Raw genomic sequence first — 20,804 nt, 5'->3', positions numbered from 1 at the left:
TGAGAGGCCCAGCAACAGGTTTCCCTGCCTAGGGAAACCAGCCTTGCTCTGGTGACATTATACCGAGCAAGGGGCTTCCCCTTTAAAAAATTTTCTTGCTTCAAAGGGGCTGTGAGACAGAGTGTGAGGTGAGCCCAGCACACTGAACCTGGTGATTAGGGGAGAGGCATGAGACCGGAACTCAGGGGACCTGGGCTCTACTCCAGAGACTCCAAAAGCCTTTTACCAATGTTAATTGTGCCTCACGCTGACTCTATGGAGGTAGGAAAAGTAGACAGTAAGGCTCACTTTACTAGCTACTGAAATGCAGCCAGCTCTGGGGTGGCGGGCAGCAGCTCTTTAACTGAACACTGCAATGCTACCACATAAAAACAGCAGAATACTCTATCCAGCTGGATCCGACAGGATCCGCACGTGCCTCCCCTGAGTGCCCGACTCACCCCTACCTGGTCTCAGGGCCAGCCCACAATATTTTGGCACCTGAGGCGGGGAGCTCAAATGACTCCCCCATGTCCCCTCACTTGGGCCAAAACTTTGAAAGGTCTCAATTCTGCCTTCTTCCTGTTCTACTCCTCTCATGGTACTGCTCTGCTACCTACCCAAATAAAGGAGAACTAACAATTTAAAATACCTTTTTCAAAAATTTTAAGTAACACTTAACTTTCAAACTCCTGAACAGCAAATGTAACTTTTCTTGTCGTCATAGTAAACACTGGCATTTTTATCTGTTTGAATAATCAAAGTGGTGCTTTCGTGGTTGCAAAGCTTTGAACTGCTTCCTGAAGGTCCACAGTCTGGGCCAGCTCATGCTCTATTGAGATGGTTGCAAGGCCGACCAGCCTCTCCTGTGTCATTGTGGAGCGTAGATGTGTTTTTATTCACTTCAGCTTGGAGAAGCTGCATTCTCCACTGGCAACTGTTACAGGAAGTGTTAGAAGTATGTGCAGAGCAACAAAAGCATTTGGAAAGAGGGTGGTCAACTTATTTGTGCACATATATTCCAGAACAGCCTTTCGAGTTGATCCTGCTGAAATGTATCTTGAAAGGGCTTTCAGTTCATCATCTAAATCACTCGCATCAATATTGCGCATGTCATCATGTGTCAACACTGTCTCTAGTGCATTGTTGGTGTAGGTCTTCTTCAGGTTTAGTGAGGAGTTTTGGAATATCCTACAACATCCCAAATATACTGCTGTGTTCCTTGAGCTGCATGAAATGTTCTTTAACTGATTGTATTGCACAATCTAGCACCTGGTGAAAGAATTCAACTTTGAATTGTTGTTTGGGGTCTCTTATGGGATTATCCCGTGTCTCATAATCAAAATGTCTTCTTCTTCGGTGACTCTTGTATTCTTGAATGGGTGGGAAAATAGCTTCAGTGTGAAGTTCCTCTGCCAACTTCTGTGCACTCTTCAGAATGTTTTGAAATCCCTCATCTAACCGGTTAGACGGTAGGTATGACTTTGCTTTGTCCAGTTGTTCCATTGTTCCAGATATATCAAGGTCAACACCTTGGAGCCTCTTGCTTACAACATTTATTTCAAACAGTATGTCATGCCACAACACTAAGCCACACAGAAATTTGAAGTTATGTATGTTTCTCGTGATTCCATTTCCCCTGCCACTGTTCTCCCATGAACAGTTCCGGTCATAGCATTATCCTCCATAATGGCAACTATGGCATCATCTATCTTCCCAATTTGGTTTTTGATAGGTGTTTGACAGGCTCCACAATGTTAAGGAAGTTTCCATTGTTTGGCACATACAGCTGATCTGAAGTGCCACGCAGGGCGAGGTTTTGGGTAGCAAGCATTCTCACAAAGGCAACGAGCCTTTTCAGAACATTTTGCCAGTAAAGAGACTCTGATGCAATCTTCTCTTGATGCTGATCATCTATGGTAGCCTTTAACCTTAGTCTCATCTCAAGCTCTTTCCACCTATGGAATGCTCTCTGGCGATTTGCTGCTTTCTCACGGCATGCCAGATTTTTCCAATGTGGCTGGAACATTAGACCGGAAGAGTTTGCAACAAAACAAAAACAGTATGCAGCATTCTGGGTTTTTGAGTACATAAGCCATGGCCTCTCCACTTTGTCACTATTGGGGATTTCACTCCAGTAATGTGTTGGATGGAAACTTCTATTTTCATTGTCTTTGGGGAACATGAAGTTTTTCACTTGCTGTGGCCCATGCAGTACAAGGAAGTCCCTCAGGCTACTGCTCAAGTGGGTCCACAGTCCTGGATCATCTAGACTTAAGGAACTAAACTCAGCAGCAGCTGTTTCTTGTGCCTCCACCACACTCTTCTCTAATCTACACTGTTCTTCAGGAATGTGCACGGTTACATCCATTTGAGATGGAGATATGGATGCTGCAGTAGCTGCCAGGTCACCTGCACTCTGACTAACAGGAAGATCAGGCATCTCCTCACCACTCTCATCCTCCCTGGGGCCGGAAGGCTCACCGTGAACATTTGTGTTTATGACTCTCAGGAGAGCTCCTTCCTGCTTAGATAGAAAAGCTTCCTTTGCTTTCTTGCTTGTTCTGAGTGTTGCCCCAGAGGGGCGTTTTCTTCTTTCACTCATGACTGCTGTTCTGTAACAGCTATAGTGGCTCTCAACACTCAATTGAAGAGGACAAATAAGCAGGCCCTGAGTGAGGGAAGATCAGCATCTTAAGGGCCTAACTGGCTCCTACTACTTCAGCTGACTGCCTGTTCTCCTCAAGTGGGTTCAGGGAAGCAGCAGGCAACAGGAAGCTCCCTGAGAAGATGGTGTGAATCAGTCCAGGCTCCCGGGGGTGCTAGAGAGGTACATAAGAGGCTCCTCCTCCTCTCTCCCCCTGCAGCTCCTGCTGCTTTCTGTTATTCCCTCTCACCTCTTCTCCTGCCTGCCTGTTATGTCTCTTGTGCCCTCCTTCCTCCAGCCCAGCTCGCCACCATCTCTGTGCATCTAGAGCAGAGAGACTACATATCACCAGCAGCAGACACCATTTTCTACACTCTGGGTCCTAGTGGCGCTCCCCCACAGTCTGGCACCTGAGGCGGCCGCCTCAGTTCGCCTCATGGTAAGGCCAGCCCTGGTTCACCACCACGTCCCTGGCCCGCTGTGACGTGAGGAGCTGGCCACCTTCGCTTTGCAGTCCTTGCTGAACGGGCAGTGCCAGAACTCCCAGTGAGCACGTTGGGCCAATGCAGCTTCCCTGCAGCACTACACGGACGACCCCTTCAACGCTCACGGCACCTGCTCACACCCCCTTCCTAAGAGCCAAGTAATTCAGGGGCATAAAGCTTGATCCTGCATCACTGAACCTTGACTTCAACGGCAGCTGGGCCATAAAGAGATGGGATATAATGGGGTTTATGCAGCTGCAACCCCGGGTAAGAGAGCTCCATGTCAGAGAGCCACCGTATGTGCTCTTACAGGGTAGGATGGTCTTGTGATGAAAAGCTGACCAGCCATCAGAATATCCTCTCTCCCTGGCTCCACCACAAGCTTGCGGTGCCTTCGGCATGGCACCACTCTGTGCCTTAGTTTCCCCATCCTTAAAATTAGGATATTGATCCTGACCTAATTAACGAGGGTGCGTTGAGGCAGATTTCATTCGTATTTATCAAGTGCTTAGAGATCTATAGATGGAAGGTTTTAGGGATGGATGAAGCACAGTGTCAATACATTTGCTCTTGTGTGGGAGCTTTCCATCTTCAAAGAACTTCATAGCCGTTCACGCAGCAAGCTGCCAGCCCCATTCTCTGAGGTTATTCCCTCCTTTGACAGCTGGGGAGTCTGAGGTTCAGAGAGGTGATGTGCCCCAAGTCACACAGGAGAAGCCACGGATTAGACTTCGGGACTCCTTGGCTCCTAACCCTGTGCCCACATCACAAGGCCATGCCGTTTGCTTAGTCAATCGTTGCCTCAGCAGAACAGACTGAGGTGGGAACAGACAGAGTCCTGCACTGGGTGTCAGGCGACCCGAGTTCTAGTCCCACCTCTGCTGCTACCCACCCGGGGCAAGTCACTCTGCCCCAAATCCTCAACATATCCAGGTACCTGATTCGTTTCAACAGGAGTGCAGTACCTAAATATCTTTATGTGGTACTGTTTTCCTCTTCCACCCTTTGTCTGGCTTGCCTAGTTAAATCACAAACTCTTTTGAGCAGGGCCTGTCTCTCACTGTGTGCATGTACAGCACCTAGCACGCTGGAACCACGATCTGGGTTAGGGCCTGTAATTATGGAACAATCATTGACTCAATCATGGAACAAAACAATCCTCTTTGGTAGCTCTCGGTGTGCTGCTTTCCCTTGTGTTACGAAGTGCGTGAGATTCTTTCACCTGACTGTCAAGGTTTGGCTAGAAACTTGTTTACCAGATCATCAGAAGGGGGAAGCAGATGCTGCAGGTTCTCAGTTATCTGCTTAGCTTGGGAGACATAAAAATTGTTCTGATTTTCAGGAATTCCTATCATGGGGAGTTAAAGGTAGCTGAGCGGGAGGCATTCCAGGAGCTGGTGAGGCAGGGACCTTCGAATGCTGGTGGGATGCATAATCAAGATCTTACTGCAGCTGCTTAAATATTTAATTAGCATGTCGTGTTAACAACATTTTAGATAATTATGTCTCTAAGAAATTGGAGTTGCAGACTTCCTGACGAGCCTGCCAGAAGGTGCAAAAGTGCAGCTCCCATAAGCACACCGGAGACGTGGACGAGGCTAACCTATGATGTTCACATGCCGACTACCCTACTTGGAAAATGAGCCGGAGGGGAGGGCCGGGGAGCGGAACTTAACCAGGGTGATTTCAGCACAAAGGGGCATTTCTCGGTTTTATTTTTAAAAATGTAAACAAAACCCATCGTTGGTTTGGAGTGGTGCCACCAGCATGAGCCCTGGCTGTGTAGAGACAGACACCGCCATCAGGAGAGGACCGAGCACACGACCTTCAGAACGAAGCACAAGTCCCTGCCGCTAACCTCCTTTAGCTGTGATGTTTTAGCAGGCTGTTACCGTCACGCTCACACACACTAAGCTAGTGTAGTACAGTATCCGTTCTCTGCACACACACCCCTTTTGAACATCTGAGGTCGATGTGAGTTCACGTCCCATCGAGGGTGTGATTTTGTGACAAAGACGTGTATACAGACAGACACCACGGGGTCTCAGCAGGGATCAAGCCCAGCATTGTCAGCACCCACAGCACAAACCCTGCCACTTAGGCTAAAGGAGGAATTTACTCCTTGAGCTGTGCGCCAGTCGCTGGGGCCTGCTGCAGGGAGAAGAGAATCCCAGGCTACAGCCAGTGTGTTAGACAAACAAGATTAAAGAAAGTGACAGCCAGTTTAGGTGCAAATTTTAGGGTTTGTAAATAAAATACAGGAGAAACATTTTCATGAATGACTATGTACATAGGGTGGTTGAAAACTAGGGGTTATTTTTGGTCTGGATTTAAAGATCAGATTTAGAGATTTAACAGAGATCGGGACGGGACCTAATGTGGGAAACAGACTATCCCACGTCTGCCGACAGCAGAGTTCTTACAGCTTCCACTGAAGCACCTGTATCTGGCCAGCATCAGACAGGATACTGAAGCAGATGGACCTTGGTTCTGATTCAGTCTGACAAACTATGTTAAACAGTCCCCGGCAGTTTGCAAACCTGTCTCGTGCTACTGACTGACAACATGGAAGTGAAACTAACTAGAAACACCGGCGAAACAGGCCAGTCTTCATCCTCCAGTCCAAGTGAAATGTACCAGTGGGGAAAAGTAAAGAGGAACGTAGGACGAGCCAGACTGGATCAGCCCTGAGGTCCATTCAATCCAGGATCCTGTCTCTGGCAGTGGCCAGTACTAGTTGTTACAGAGGAAGGTGCAAGAAACACTAAAGTGGGCAGTTCTGGACTATCCCACCCAAAGCAGAAGTTTCCTCCTGACCTCCGCAGTGAGAGGCTGGCTTATGGCCTGAAACATATGAGTTTATCCCTTCCAGACATGCATTGTTATTTTGACATGACAGAACGAGGAGCAATGGTCTCAAGTTGCAGTGGGGAAGATCTAGGTTGGATATTAGAAAACATTATTTCACTAGGAGGGTGGTGAAGCACTGGAATGGGTTACCTAGGGAGGTGGTGGAATCTCCATCCTTAGAGGTTTTTAAGGCCAGGCTTGACAAAGCCCTGGCTGGGATGATTTAGTTGGGGTTGGTCCTGCTTTGAGCAGGGGGTTGGACTAGATGACCTCCTGAGGTCTCTTCCAACCCTAATCTTCTATGATTCTATGATTTTAAATCCTCTTTAACTGTGGATGCTTTATCCATATTATCCATGTTAATTTCTAATACTTTTTGGAATCCTAAGCAATTAAGTCATCAGAGGTGTTATCAGTGACACAGATAAAGACACAGATGGGGTTTTTAGTCTGACAGTCCATTTAAGGAGCTAATTTTCCCCCAATAGCGGCAAGAAAGAGAAGGGGTGACTGATGACCAGGTGGTGGCAGCAGTGAGTCATTTCCCATCTCAGATGTTGCCTATCAGACTGCGATTTAGGTGCAAGCTTGCACCAACCTCACAAGAGTGCTTTCAAGGGGCCCGCTGGCCAGCCATCAAGCCATTGTACTGCTTGAGAGGCCAGAAGTGGCTCAGAGGCCCTGCCTCTCAGAAATGCGCAGGGCTGCCACTCACAGAGTCCCGGCCATTTTCAGGCTCTCGCTTATGTATGTTTTTTAAGCCTGCAGGGTGGGAAAGGGGATTGACTGTGCTTTCAAAACTACTTCTGAGTCCATCCTTAACATCCATCCCCAGAGCCAGGGGGTCAAGCTGGACCCGGACAGGCACATCTTCACCTCTCAAACCAAGCACTCCCCGCCCCCACCAAACACACACACACACACACACACACACAGGAGAGGGAGTGATAGACAGGGATTAACAGGCTGACAAACAGAAGGGGGAAGGTCTGCTTCCCTCTCGGTCCTGGCAGCTTCAGAACTGCCGATCTGTATGAAGAACGCTGTGCACAGCACAACAGATTCTTTCATCTGAAAAAAGCAACAGAGAGTCCTGTGGCACCTTTAAGACTAACAGATGTATTTCATCAGAGGATCTCCACGCATTTTACAGACATTGGGGAATCGCGGCTTCCTGCATTCCAGTGAAGTTAGGGTTATTCCATTTTACAGGTAACAGAGGCACAGGAAGTTTAACTGAAACCCTCTGAGGCCACGCAGGGAGAGCCACGGAAAGGACCCAGAAGTCCTGACCCCCTCTGACTCAGTATTTATACTATCATGAGCCCCACCGGCGCCAGAAACTAGAGCTTTATACTGTCCTAGAGCAACTCCGAATCTGAACTGTGCTCCAAATCTGAAGCAGGCGCTCATGTTCTGTGGTCAAATAATGCTGGCCCCTCGTCCTCATTTCCCAGGTGCTACATCGTATTACAGACAGCGAGAAATAAACTAAATACTTCCCCAGATAAGCAACTGCTGTGGTAGGAGGTTATGTGACAGGGAATGACAAGTGAGGGGTCCCTGAGCTGTGGCGTGGGCCACATTCAGAAAGAGTCTGAGTACTCCTGGTCGAAAAGATAAGTGCCAGGTTCTCCTTTCCACCTAAACCAGTTTTACAGCTGGTAACTCCACTCACTTTAGTGGAGTTGCTCCCGATCTTCCCCAGTGCAAGCAAGAAGAGAATGGGGACTTTTCTCTCTCCCTCTAGGGTTTTCTCAGAAATTGGCTGTTAAAATCCTGTCAGAACTGAAGTGGAGGCAGAGGGAGCGAGAAGGTAATCAGAATGACGTGGTTTACAGGTCCACTCTCACAACCTGCCATGGCCAGAAATGAATCTCGTCTCCTACTGGAACCCTAGTTTTCCAGAGCTCTAAGGCATGTGTGCCTAGTTCTAATTGTCTGCAAGATTCAGGACTGTAACATGGTGCCTGGCCCCTTGGTCTAACCGGGCTTTTTTGACCTTAATATAGAGAGTCCCCAGATTGCAGGTCATTTGCTGTATGATGAGCTGCCACGCTGCCTTCTGCTGTGGCGTTGCTAGGTCTCATAAAATAAGCAAGTCTGTCTGTGCTAGTACTTGGATGGGAGATCTTCAAAAACCAACCAACGAACCACCTCGCTGCTGCGCTGAATGGTGGTGGTGAGTCAGCAGGGGCCGCTGTTCACTCAATATTGAGCGAGCACCCCAGCATGCCATCAGAGGGCAGTGCGCCCCTGGAAATATCATCTCGTAGATGAGATCTAAATCCAAGGTCCTGACCACTTCTGGGATGAAATTCTGGCCCCAATTAAGTTAATGGCAAAACTCCAACGGACTTTAACGGAGGCAGGATTTCACCCTGGTCTTTAAAGCTCCATCTGCACTTTTCCCAACCAACTTGGGTTGGTTAATGCTTGTTTTCTGACCATCTTCCTACTCTGGTAATTATAGTCTGCCTATCTTTAACTCCTGCAACAGTTCCAGCTGGATACTGTCTCTTGCCTTATTGGGTAGTATTGTAGCGTACTGTTAAGCAGTGGCATTTTCCACCCCAGAAGCGATTGCATTTCAATAGCTGGTGAAATCATGCCTGTGCCTACAGCTTGTCAAGCGCTTTGAGATCCGTGGGTTAAAAGCTGCAGGGAAGTTGCTGTTGTAGCCAAGGACAACGGGGTGTTGTATGTAAAGGAGGGTACTCACACAGTGTATAGGCTTGTTCGGGGTTAGAATGATTGCTGAGTCGTTGGACAGGTTCTGGTCCTCACAAACGATCTGAAAAAAAAACAACCCAACCCACATCATTTCTGCACGGTGGAGGGATAGCTGGTCGTTAATGCAGCAGATTGATCAGAGACACAGGATTGCAAACACTCCAATCCGTTCTATAGACTGCGTTAGGCAGGTCAAACTAGATGATCTAATGGTCTCTTCTGGCCTTAGAATCCACGATTATGAATCAAGAGACAGAGATGGCAAAGGCCTGACAGGCCTCCAGGGCCCATCTCCCAACCCTTTAGAGATAAGTGTCCTGAACAGTCTGGGCACTTCTAACCAGGAAACTGTTGTCTGACCTGTATTTGCTAGCGCATGTGCCAAAACGGGCTTAGGACCTAGAGCAAGGGGTCAGCAGGAGAGAGCTGGTCTCACCAGCGTGTTCCTGCCAATAAATGGTTGGAGTCAGACACTCCGTCACATGATTTATGGGAGTCAGCCATGATGCATGCCCACCCACCGTGAAAACAAACCTCCAAAATATTTCCCTCTCCCGGCTTCCTGTTACCACGGCCCCCTCTCCTGTGCCTGATGCAGCTCATGTCCTAGCCCCATCATCTAATTTCTATTGTCGTTTATAGCATGCCCAATTACTAGAGCAAACAGAAACACCAGATATGGCCTCTGTCCAAAGCCATAACAATCTAATTCCTCTCCAAGTCAGTCAGGGCTGGATTCACAAAAGTACCTAGGTGCCTAAACCCCAGATTTAGAAACCTAAGTCCCAGTTTTGGCTCCACTGCAATCCTCAAAACTCCCGCTGAACCCAGGAGATGCCAAACCTCCCTCGGCACCTGTGTTTGTCTTAAAAATGGCCTCCATGCTTATGTTCCTGCCTCTGGGCCTGGGCACTGATGCCTCACTCTAGGCACCTGGACCCCTATCTCCCACTTAAACCCCAGATCAATTCACAAACCGGGGGAAGGCAGGCGTTTGGCCGTCTACGTCATCTGTGGGGCCAACCCGAGAGGTGTGCTCAGAGATCGCCTACCAGACTGGGCCCATCAGGTGAGTTCAGCGGAGGAAGGAGAAGGAAAAGGAAGAGCGCCCACGTAACAGCTGCAACAGGAGAGATTGAGGGAGCCCCAAATCAGAGTATCTGATGGGATAGCTCAGTGATTTGAGCATTGGCCTGCTAAACCCAGGGTTGTGAGTTCAATCCTTGAGGGGGCCACTTAGGGAACTGGGGTAAAAATCTGTCTGGGGATTGGTCCTGCTTTGAGCAGGGGGTTGGATTAGATGACCTCCTGATAAAAGATAGGATGTTCCAATCCTGATATTCTATGATTCGGTAGCCTAGTAGTTAGTGGCACTCACCTGGGATGTGGGAGACTCCCATTCAGGCAGAGGGGGGACTTGAACCAGGGGTCTCCCACATCCCAGAGGAGTGTTCCAACCGCTGGGCTGAGTAATGACTGAGGTAAGACCTTCCCCTCTGCTGCCTGGCTTCTTGGAAAAAACATAGGTAGCTAACCCCACAGCTGGGACTCACAAGCGGAGCTAGGCACCTCCCTGCAGCCCAGACTTAGCTCGGACGCAGGGGTGGGGCTTAGCACACACCCCTCTGGTTGGCATCTCCCATTGGCTAGCTTAGGCGGCTCCATGCCTAGCACGCTGGCTTTTGTGAATGGCAGTCTAAGGCGCTGGTCTGTCCCCATTCATTGTATAGAGACCCTGGGCACCTACCTCCTGTGATTTTCTCAGCACCGAGTTGCTTGGTGCCACAAAGCCTAAGGACCTTTGTGACTCCAGCCCTCGCGCCCTCTATTATACTCCCCATCCCACCCCCGAAACGAGACGTCTTTCCTGAACAGCTTCCCAACAGTAGCCCTCCTTCGCCCCTCTCTCCAAATCTATACACTGGGAGGGTTTGTCCATTCCTGTCTTGCAGACTCAAGAGGCTTTGTAGAGGCTTCCCCGGCAAGAGATCACCCTCTGACGACAACAGAGATACATAAGCAATGACACATGCCGTAAGGAACCCCTGACCTATGCACACACTGGGTGCTGCTTCAAATGAATAAGCTGCTTTAGGAATAAAACACAAGCCTTTGCTCCTTGAGCAGAAAGAGGATCTCTATTTGCTGTCAGCAGCAGTAGTAGGGCTTGTATCTTTTCCGTGGTCCAGCCACCAGAGGGAGACCTGATCACACATATTGAACCTGGCATGTCCCAGTGCCACAAGGCTTGACAGGCTTAGGCTGCCCGAGAGGAATGAGCCTTCTCTCCTGCTGGCTTTCGGCCTGCTCACCTACACCCAGGCCCCTGTTACCTTATTTGGGGGCGGAGAATCACTGGGCTTGGATTCCCTGCTAGGAGCTGGAGTGGGGCGGCTCGGCGAAGCGCTGGTTATAATGGAGATCACAGTTCCAGAGCTTGAGGCTGGTGGCTGTAATACAACACCAGACTGCTGTGTGGTTGCAACTGCAGCTTCCGTAGGTTTGGTAGCACTTTCCGTAGTTGCCACAGGTTTCACTGGCTGGTTCTGGGTGGTACGTTCCTTGTCTGTATTAACACCTAAGCTGCTTCCTAGACATCAGAACACAAACAAACAAGACATGGATAAGTTATAGTGAAGTCCCACCAACATGTGAAGAGCAGACAGGCGTCACGAGGAGCGATGAACTGTGAACTGCAAAAGGAAGCTTTCGCCTAAACTTTACATGACATTTATTGGCAGCCCTACCTGTATCCTGAAGTTTTTTGCCTAGGAATTTCCTCAGTGGTGTTTATTAAAATAAAAGAAAAAGGGGTGGGCAGGGTGGGGGCAGGTTGGAGAATACGGATATGTAAAAATTTGCTGTAGATAGTTATATTTCCTTGAGATGAAACCTCACCACACCGGGGCCTGAAGGCTGCCCTGCTTTATGCCAGGCTAAAGCCACGCTCTGAGGGGATTTCCCAGGGGCCATAGACGCCGACTCCATGGGTGCTCTGGGACTGGAGCACCCACGGGGAAAAACTGGTGGGTGCTCTGCACCCACCGGCAGCTCCCCGCCCCCCTGCCCCAGCTCACCTCCGCCGCTGCTCCACCTCCACCCCTGAGCACCCCACGGCTCCGGTTCTCCCCCTCGCTCCCAGCGCTTGCCACCGCGAAACAGCTGTTTCATGGCGGCAAGTGCTGGGAGGGAGAGGGGAGGAGGGAGAACACGGGGGGGGAAGAGGCGGGGCCGGGGCGGGGATTTGGGGAAGGAGTCCAATAGGGGCAGGGAGGGGGCGGGGTTGGGGCGGGGACTTTTGGGAAGGGACTGGAATGGGGGCGGGGCAGGGGTGGAGTCGGGGTGGGGCCGAGGGGGGTTGAGCACCCACTGGCGCTGCGAAAAGTAGGCGCCTATGCCAGGGGCTGTGATGGGGGGAGGGTGCCAGCTGAATGCCCCCATAGATCCCAGTTATAGAAGGATCTCGCTGATTTCTTCTAAGACAAAACTGATAAAACGCGTGACCTTCCCCGTCCCCTCAGCTCCCCTCCCCTCCTACAACTCTCTCCTCCTTCTCCCCTGTCACAGACACAGCAGTTTCTCATCTGTTCTCCTCCCCTAACCTCTTCACTTGCCCCAGTGGCTTCCTCCCACTTTATCTCCTGATCTCCCTCAAGTCTATTCTCATCCCCTCCCTTACGCTTCTCCTTAACCTCTCTCCTCCGACTCCTTCCGATCACAACACAAACATGCTTTGGTCTCTCCATTTTTTTTTTTAAATAACCACCACCTCTGCCCCCACTTGCTGCTTCAACAACCCACTCTCCCCCATTTCCCTTCTCCCTTTCATCATGAAGCTCATTGAATGCGTTGTCCACAGGCACTGTCTGGAGTTCCTCTCCTTCAGTTCCACCCCGGACCCTCACCAGTCTGGGCTTCTGCCCCTTGCAATCCACTGAAATCGCTCTTGACGAAGTCTCTAATGACCTTTTCTTAGCCAAAGCTCAGAACCAATCAGTTCTCCATTCTCACCCTCCTGGAGTGGTCAGCAGCCTTCGATACAGTCAGTCACGCTCTTCTTGAGATCTTGCCCTCCCTTGGCTCTGTCCTCTCCTGGTTCTCTCTAATCACTCCTTAAGTGTGTCCCCCTCCGACTTTCTACAAGGGCTCTACAAGGCTCTGTCCTGGGTCCTCTTCTCTTCTCCCTCTATATCTTATCCCTGGGTAAGTTCATCCATAAACACAAATTCAACCACCGTCTCCATGCTCTCCACCTCTCTACTCCAGACCTGTCTCCTTCTATTCAAATGGCAGGGGGCTGGGAGGGATATGCCCTATTCCACCCCCTTCCCCCAGGCTCCGTCCCTACCATCCTCTGCCTCCTCTATGGAGCTGTGTGCACGCTGCCGCTCTTCCCCCTCCCCCTCACTAGGGCCATCAGCTGATTGGCGCAGGGACGGAGAGGAGGTGGGGGCAGGAAAGCACCACGCTGGGGGAAAAAGCGGGGGAGGGGGGAAGCTTGGCTGCTGCAGAACCAAGCTTCTGCCTCCTGCCCCCGCAGGGGAGAGCGGTGGGGGGGGGGGGGGAGGGAGGCGGGACCGCGGCAGGCAGCTGCGTGCCACTCAGAATTGGCTCACGTGCCGTGTTTGGCACGCGTGCCGTAGGTTGACGACCCCTGGTCCAGGTCTTCACATCCAGGATATGTCTAAAGTTTGCCGATTCTTCCAAAAGAACTAGACAAGTTCATGGAGGATAGGTCCATCAATGGCTATTAGCCAGGATGAGCAGGGATGGTGTCCCTAGCCTCTGTTTGCCAGAAGTTGGGAATGGGCGACAGGGGATGGATCACTTGATGATTACCTGTTCTGTTCATTCCCTCTGGGGCACCTGGCATTGGCCACTGTCAGAAGACAGGACACTGGGCTAGATGTAGGGCCGTCCCTACCCATTCGCAAAGTACGCAGCTGCGTAGGGCGCCAAATTTCCTGGTGCCCTGCGCAGCTGCGTGCTGCTCCAGCCCCTGCTCTGTCTCTTCCCCATGGCCCCCGCCCCTGCTCTGCCCCAGCCCCGCCCCCACTCCAGCCAGCCCTTCCCCTGAGGACCGCAGGAGGGGTCGGGCTCCCTGCACTCACCGGTAAGTAGAGCGACCCGGCCCAGCCTGCTCCGCTCCCCTGGCTCCCAGCCATGCTGCTGTGGCCAGCTTCCCCCCGCCGCCCCGCCAAGGCCTGGGGCCCCACACAGCGCCCCCGCGGAGGGGCTGCGGAGGGCACCAAAATGGCTAGGGATGGCCCTGGCTAAATGGACCTTTGATCTAACCCAATGTGGCCGTTCTTATGTTCTTTCTGTGGAACCTCTCTAAGATGCAGCTTTTTCTGTCCATCCACACAACTACAACTCCCATCCAGGCTCTCATCATCTCTCACCTTGATTAGAGCAACGTCCTTCTTTCTGGCCTTGACAAATACAGCCTTGCCCCGTTCGTATCCAGAATGCTTCTGCAACAATCATTTTCCTAGCCCCTACCTCCCCTGCCTCCCCCTTCTCCCTCGTGTCAAACATAAGCTGGCCTCCATGGCCTACCTGCTAAATTTTCAAACCAGCACAGACAGGGCCCTGCTAGGGACAAGCGAGGAGTTCGGCCTCTATGCTCCATTTGGTCCTGAGCCTCTTTTGCCAAGGCTGCCAACAAAGGGGCCACTTGCTAGGGTGGCTTTTGTGATAGGGACCCCTGGCCACTGGCCTCCGAGCCACCAGGTGATCTCACGCAGGCCGCTGAACAGCTGCTGGGTGTCAGCAACTGTCAGCCATGGCCAGGCTGAGCTCGACACGAACCCAGGACCTAACCTAGACCGGAAAGACTCCATAACCCGTTTTCTATTCCAGAGTCAGCCAGCATTCCCCCAGCCTCCAAAAACTGCACACAGCCCTGCTCATACCTGTAGTGGTTTCTGTTGTTTGGGGCTTCTGAGATGGAGACGCAGCTGCCGGACCAGTGTCTGCAGAGCTGGGGACGTCAGCGACGATGGTAAAGCTCGGGGTAACAGCTGTGTGAGCAGCTGGGGTGGCCATGGAGCTGGGGGTGGCTGTGGAGCTGAGGGTATGGACAACAGGGGCGGACGGGGAGCTGGGGGCAGCGATGGTGAGGGAGTCTGCAGAGCTGGTGGTGGTGGTGATCGCCGCTGTGCTCTGAGAGGTAGCACTAGCTTTAGTTGGTAGGGTGCTGGTGTCAGCAGGGGTCAGAGTGGTGGCAGGGGACAGAGTGGTGGCGGGGGTCAGAGTGGTGGCATTAGTGTGGGATGGGGCACCGGCGGGGGATGGAGGGACGGTGCCAGGTGATGTTCCAGCACCAGTGAAGGATGGGACGCTGGCACTGCCTGGTGTACCAGAGGTGGTGGGGAGCAGGGTGCTGGCACCAGACAGGGAAGTCGAGGCAGCAGGCAGGATGCCAGGGCCAGTGGAGGGTGAGGTGTCAGCTTTGGTGGGGGTCAAGGTTTGAGTGGGGGTTGGGGCACCCGTAGTCTCAGTGGGGGATTGGCTGGCCTGGGAGGAGGCATCGGCAGACGGGGCACTTGTGGTGGTAGCTGCAGTCATGTCACTTTGTGCAATGACATCTCCTAAAAAACACAAAGGGCCAAATGGTTACAAAATCAGAGGAAAGGTTTCCTGGCTTCCATCCAGCCCCCTCCACCCCCCACCTCCACCTGCTCTTCATATGCACCATGTCCAGCGCGGACACTTGTGTAAATAGCCAATGTGTGGGAACCAGCCCCTGCCCACTGCCGAGAACGCTCGCTCAGCACTTCCCCTGCAGCCCCTATAGGACCAGCTCACTGTGGGGGATTTTCAGAAAATGCCCCGAGGAGCAGCGTGGCAGAGGGGAGGGCTGAGGACGAGGTAAGGAAAAGGAGTGAAGAAGTCAGTCTAATGGGCACAAGTGTTGTAAACTGCATGGATCTTGGAGGGAGGCGCACAGGTTGCAGGAGGGAAGAGTGTGGAGGAGGCACCAGGAAGTCGGTCTGTGTGCACATGGCCGGAATCCTAGGTGCAGACAAGCATCTCTGTAAATAGTTCTTACTGAACTGTTGAATTTTACAGGCATTGAGTCCTTTCATATTATCATCTAGACTGTGAGGCATGAAAAACTACGTAACGAGCCAATGGAGGAGCATGTGAGACTTGCCCCGATACCAGGAAGGCTCCTTCCCTCTTGCCACCCCTCTGCATTTTGTTCCCACGTCACCTCCAACCCAATCTTCAAAAGTACCCAGTTGAAGACTGAGTCTATAGAGAGGAGCTGTGGCAGAGGGCAGCAGCAAGACAGCTCAAAACCACAAAAACCCAGTTCAGAGGGGTGAGCAAAAGAATAACACCAAAATTGATTTAAATTAAAAAAAAAACAAAAAACAAAAAACCAAGCAGCAAACCAGACAGGGTATCTTGCATATTATACATTCACCAATGGTTCCTGCAGGTGACCCATTCTCCTCTGCCAACCAGGGGTGCTGGAACAATTTGTGTAGTGGGGGTGCTGAGAGCCATTGAACCAAACTGTGCACCCTGTATATGATGGAAACCACTTCAAGCCAGGGGGTGCGGCAGCACCTCCACACCACTCGTTCCAACACCTATGCTGCCAACTGCCTGACTTAGGGTATGTCTACATTTTCGAGCTGGGGGTGTGATTCCCAGCTCATGTAGGCATATGCATGCTGAAAGCGGAGTGGAGTTGCGGTGTTGCGAGGTGCTGGCCATCCCAAATACATAACGGCTGGCTAGCCCCACTCATGCTGCCACGGATACAATGTATTTTTAGCACGCTAGCTAGGAATTGCATCCCCAACTCTAAGCACAGACATACCCTGACTGACTGTCCCCCAGCTGGAAGACTGGGGGTTTTATATGGAGAGAAAGGAAGTCCCTCCCTCAACTCTCTACTTGACTGACAGCCTTCTTAGCCAATTGGCTTTACACATAGGCTCACGCCCAGACAGTTTGCTGGCTTGGGTCTCATTAAAAGCCTCCCCACCAGTAAAAGCGCCACCCACCAAGCCATCAGTCCTGCTCACGTTCATCCTTTCATGGATTAGGGCCTGGGTTGAGTTCCCAGCTGGCCTGCTGAGTGTCCTTGGGCAAGTCACTTCACCTCCCTGTGCCACCTCTGTTCCCCATCCCAGCTTTCTGTCTGACTTGTCTTGTTAGCGCTTTGGGGCTGGGACATGACATGTATATGAAGCGCCAAGCACAATGAGGTCCTGATCTCCGCTGGGGGCCTCTACGTATTATATAATTATTAAAGAATAATAATATGTTGGGGATCTGATTTCTCCCAAAGCTGTGGTTGTTGACCCTGCCAGAGCCAATTAGGTGTCTGCCTGGATCCCAAATGGCCTGTGTCCGTGTCACCTCCAGCTGCAGCGATTTCATACCTCCACCCCCTCGCATGCTCCTCCACAGAGGGGAGCTTCCGTTAATTAATTCCCAGCCACAAAAATCTGCAACCTATGACTTTTCCTGGATGGATGAGAGCTGCAATTCTCACTCCCACTGCCCATCCTATGTATCCAGGCTCCCTCGCACAGGGCCAGCAGGCTCAAGAGAGATGCGGGCTGGAATGGAAGCAATGGAATTCCCCCCCACCCCCCGCTTTGTTGCAGTTGATATCAAAAGGCATAACAGAGACAGAGAGAGCGGAGATCGAGATCTCCCGCCCACTCGGAGCCCCTGGCAGGAGCGATCTATCTAAGAGGCACCTGTTAGGTGGGACCGTCAATCCTGACAAAAGGCCATTGTTTCAGCACAAACCCAGTAATGCAGTCACGGGATGGTGAGGATCCTTGGGAAGCCCCTTGTTAAACACCCCTCCCCCCAAATTCATCAGAAGGTGGGGGTGATTTTTTTTTTTTTAGACCTCTGATGGAGCTCACCTCAGCCCTGGCATCCACCCCACCCCCATCCAAAGACAACTTTTCTCTGGGCCTCAGGCAGATTCTTCTAAAGAGCAATTTTTGGCAGCTGGAATGGAGCAGATGCCCTAACTGGTATGCAGGTCCCTAAGCTTCCAGGGGAGAGGAAATCCTCAATCCCATCGCTTCTCCCCATCTCAGTTGACACACACCACGTCGTGGGCTCTCTTATCAATACACTCAGCCCGTGGCTGAGTCCTTGCACTGGTAGGAAGCCAGCGTGTCCATACCCACGTTTGTGCTAATTTACTTTTTGCCATCCATCTATTGGAGAAAGTTACCCTGATGCCCAGCCGGGGCAAGGAAGGTCCTATCTATCACTGTTAGTTCAACTGATGGACTGCCAGTGAGGATGCACCTCACTGCCACCATGCGACCAGGTTAAACAGTCCTCCCGCTGCTGTTTCACAGACATTGCTAATGGGGCCAGGCTGGACAACTTTCTGCAACTGCACTCCCAGGGGTCCCTGTTTGCTCAGGGTTCCTTCCCTGCCTCCTCCCATAGTAATGAGAGCACGATTTTACTGAAGAGGGGAACAAACAAACAGATTTCACCGTCCCTCGCCCTGTCAGGGAACAAATTATCCCCAAGAACACCGGGTTCATCTAAGGGGAAGAATATATTTTTGCAGGAACGCAATGCTAAATGATTCCCATCATCTCCCTAGGGAAAGACTCTTCCTGAAAGTCTGAGGAGGAATTTCACCTGGGGTTTCAACTAGGGTCACGCTCCCCACGCCCAATTTTTGGTAAGGTGGAAAATTATCTACCTCCCCCCATTCCGGGGTGGTAGCATCAGGGTGAAGTTAGTGACACTGCATTAACTGGGCTTTCATCTCTTGTAGCATGCCAGGGAAAACTAAGAGGTACGCCGCTAGTCCCCAGGTTTGCTGGAAGACAGTATCTCGGAGGTGGAATTGTCAGGCAGTTGCAACGAATCCAAATCCTGAAAGCAAAGGCATGTTGCATGGGACGCTTTGAAAAGGCAGTTAAAAAGTCACACACACACACCCCAGTTTGAGGTTAAATAGTCTGGGAGGAATAAGTGCCCTGAATAAGAGCATAACACCATCATGTCAGTGTGCATGTGAGATTGTTTGCCTCCCTCGAGGGAAGCCCTAGCGTGGATAGGAGCCTCATACCAACTGCTAGCAACAGGAGTTACCCCCTCACAGCAAATGAGGCAGGTCTGTGGTTGCAAGGCTGAAAGTGCCAGGTTCAATCCTCGTTGATGACTGAGCCTGATTCTCTATTGGCCCTTGTCTTGTGTAGTCATTCCTGTCAGCACAAAGTGGATGTGAAACGCTCCTGTTCTGATCTGATCGTACTTGGCGGTGGTGTGAATGACCATCTGAGGGGCTGGGCAATGGAGAGCCTGCTCCTCTGCTCCTCACGTTGTTAGGGCTGGTTCTGTTTATCCAAACCCAACCGAGGGCCACATCATCGGCTGGTGTGAATCGGCATAGCTACACTAAGGTCCACAGAGTGATGCTAATTTACACCAACTGAGGATCTGGCCCAGAGTTTTAAAACTGAAGCTCCAGATTGGTGGAGGGGCAGGAGGAGAAACTGTGGCAGGATTTATTCGGAAAGGGCCCCTGGGTCCGGGCGCGGGAAAAGAAGGGTCCCTGGCTCTGAGAAGAGAAGGGCCCCTGGTACTGGGTGCGGGAAGAGGAGGGTCCCCCGACTCCGGGCGCAGGAAGAGGAGGGCCCCTGGCTCTGGCCATGGGAAAAGAAGGGCCCTGGCTCTGAGAAGAGGTGGGCCCCCGGCTCTGGGTGCGGGAAGAGGAGGGCCCCTGGCTCTGGCCATGGGAAAAGAAGGGCCCCTGGCTCTGAGAAGAGGTGGGCCCCTGGCTCCGGGCAAGGGAAGAGAAAAAACACACCAGAGCAAAGTGCCTAGAAAAGGAACGTCCCTCCTCTTCCTCCCCCAACACCATCTAAAGCCACCTCCCCCCACCCCCTCGCAGCTCCTGTTGCTAGGTTCACTCCCCGTCCAAGTCCTTTCATTTCCTATCTCTGTAACTCCCCCTCCCCCCAATCACCTCTCGAAAGAGCTCAGACTGGCTCCAAGTCTATTAATAGTGGGAAAAGGAAACACAGAAGAATAACCTAGGAAATTGTGGGCGACACCCCACTCAGCCTGTCAAGCAGAGTCCTGCTCACAGAGTCGTTGGCCAAGAGCCCCTGCTTCTCTTGAGATCTGATGGGAAACTGAGGGACATGGGGTCGTGCAGTTAGTGGGAGGGGAGAGACAAACTGGGGCTGAACAGGCCTTTGGAAATGCCTACTTCTCCCTTTGCAGCCTTTCCTGCTTAAATAAGGGTACATCTACACTACAGCGGGGAGTCGATTTAAGATACGCAAATTCAGCTACGTGAATAGCGTAGCTGAATTCAACGTATTGCAGCCGACTTACCCCGTTGTGAGGACGGCGGCAAAATCGACTTCTGCCGCTTTTTGTCGGCAGCGCTTACTACCGCCTCCGCTGGTGGAGTTAGAGCGCCGATTTGGGGATCGATTGTCGCGTCCCGACGGGACGCGATAAATCGATCCCCGAGAGGTCGATTTCTACCCGCCGATTCAGGCGGGTAGTATAGACCAGACCTAAGGGAAAAGGGTTGACGTCATTACAGGGAAGATGGGATTTGGGAACCCAGGCATAGCATTTACTAGGGGAGGGAGTGTAGCCTAGAACAGTGAGGTGGGAGTCAAGAGTCTTCAATTCTTTCCCTTTCATCAGGCAAGATCCCAAAGTGCTTTGCAAACATTAGTTACAAAGAATCACTCCAGCTGCCACTGAAAAGCAGCCCCCCTTGGGCAGCAGCTGTGCCAGGAAGTGAGGAAGAACATAATCTCCAATTGAAACCGGGAGGGAAATTAGACAGAAAATAATCACTCACGCTGGAATGTGGTCAGGTGACCTGGGCAAGTGCTCCAACTGCTGACTAACCAGTCAGGATATTTACTGATCACGTGTGGGCAGGGCCGCAGTTTTATGGCATTGTAGAAAGACGGCGAATCTAGCACAGCGCCCCCTACTGACCTGCGAGCACACTGGTCACGGTAGTTCTATTAGTCACGTGCTAAGCCAGTGACACTCAGACTGAGGTTCGGGAGCCGCAAGTGGCTCTGTAATGTGTCTCCTTTGCAGCACATGACATTCCACAG

At 51.6% G+C, this 20,804-nt stretch overlaps 1 protein-coding gene across 2 annotated transcripts in view; it reads right to left on the bottom strand.

The window, feature by feature from the left end:
- Positions 1-20,804, bottom strand: part of PODXL (podocalyxin like) — an 86,173-nt gene that overhangs the window by 19,293 nt on the left and 46,076 nt on the right. For both annotated transcript variants that reach the window (XM_054015876.1, XM_054015883.1), the window contains exons 2-4: positions 14,610-15,287; positions 11,028-11,284; positions 8,684-8,755 (exon numbers count right to left, since the gene is read on the bottom strand). In XM_054015876.1, the coding sequence (XP_053871851.1) occupies positions 8,684-8,755; positions 11,028-11,284; positions 14,610-15,287 (1,007 nt within the window). The remainder of the gene's footprint in view (positions 1-8,683; positions 8,756-11,027; positions 11,285-14,609; positions 15,288-20,804) is intronic.

This window comes from Malaclemys terrapin, chromosome 1, assembly GCF_027887155.1.
Source record: "Malaclemys terrapin pileata isolate rMalTer1 chromosome 1, rMalTer1.hap1, whole genome shotgun sequence".
NCBI lineage: Eukaryota > Metazoa > Chordata > Testudines > Emydidae > Malaclemys > Malaclemys terrapin.
Note: the sequence above shows the minus strand (reverse complement) of the source record. Positions and strands in the feature narration are given on the sequence as shown.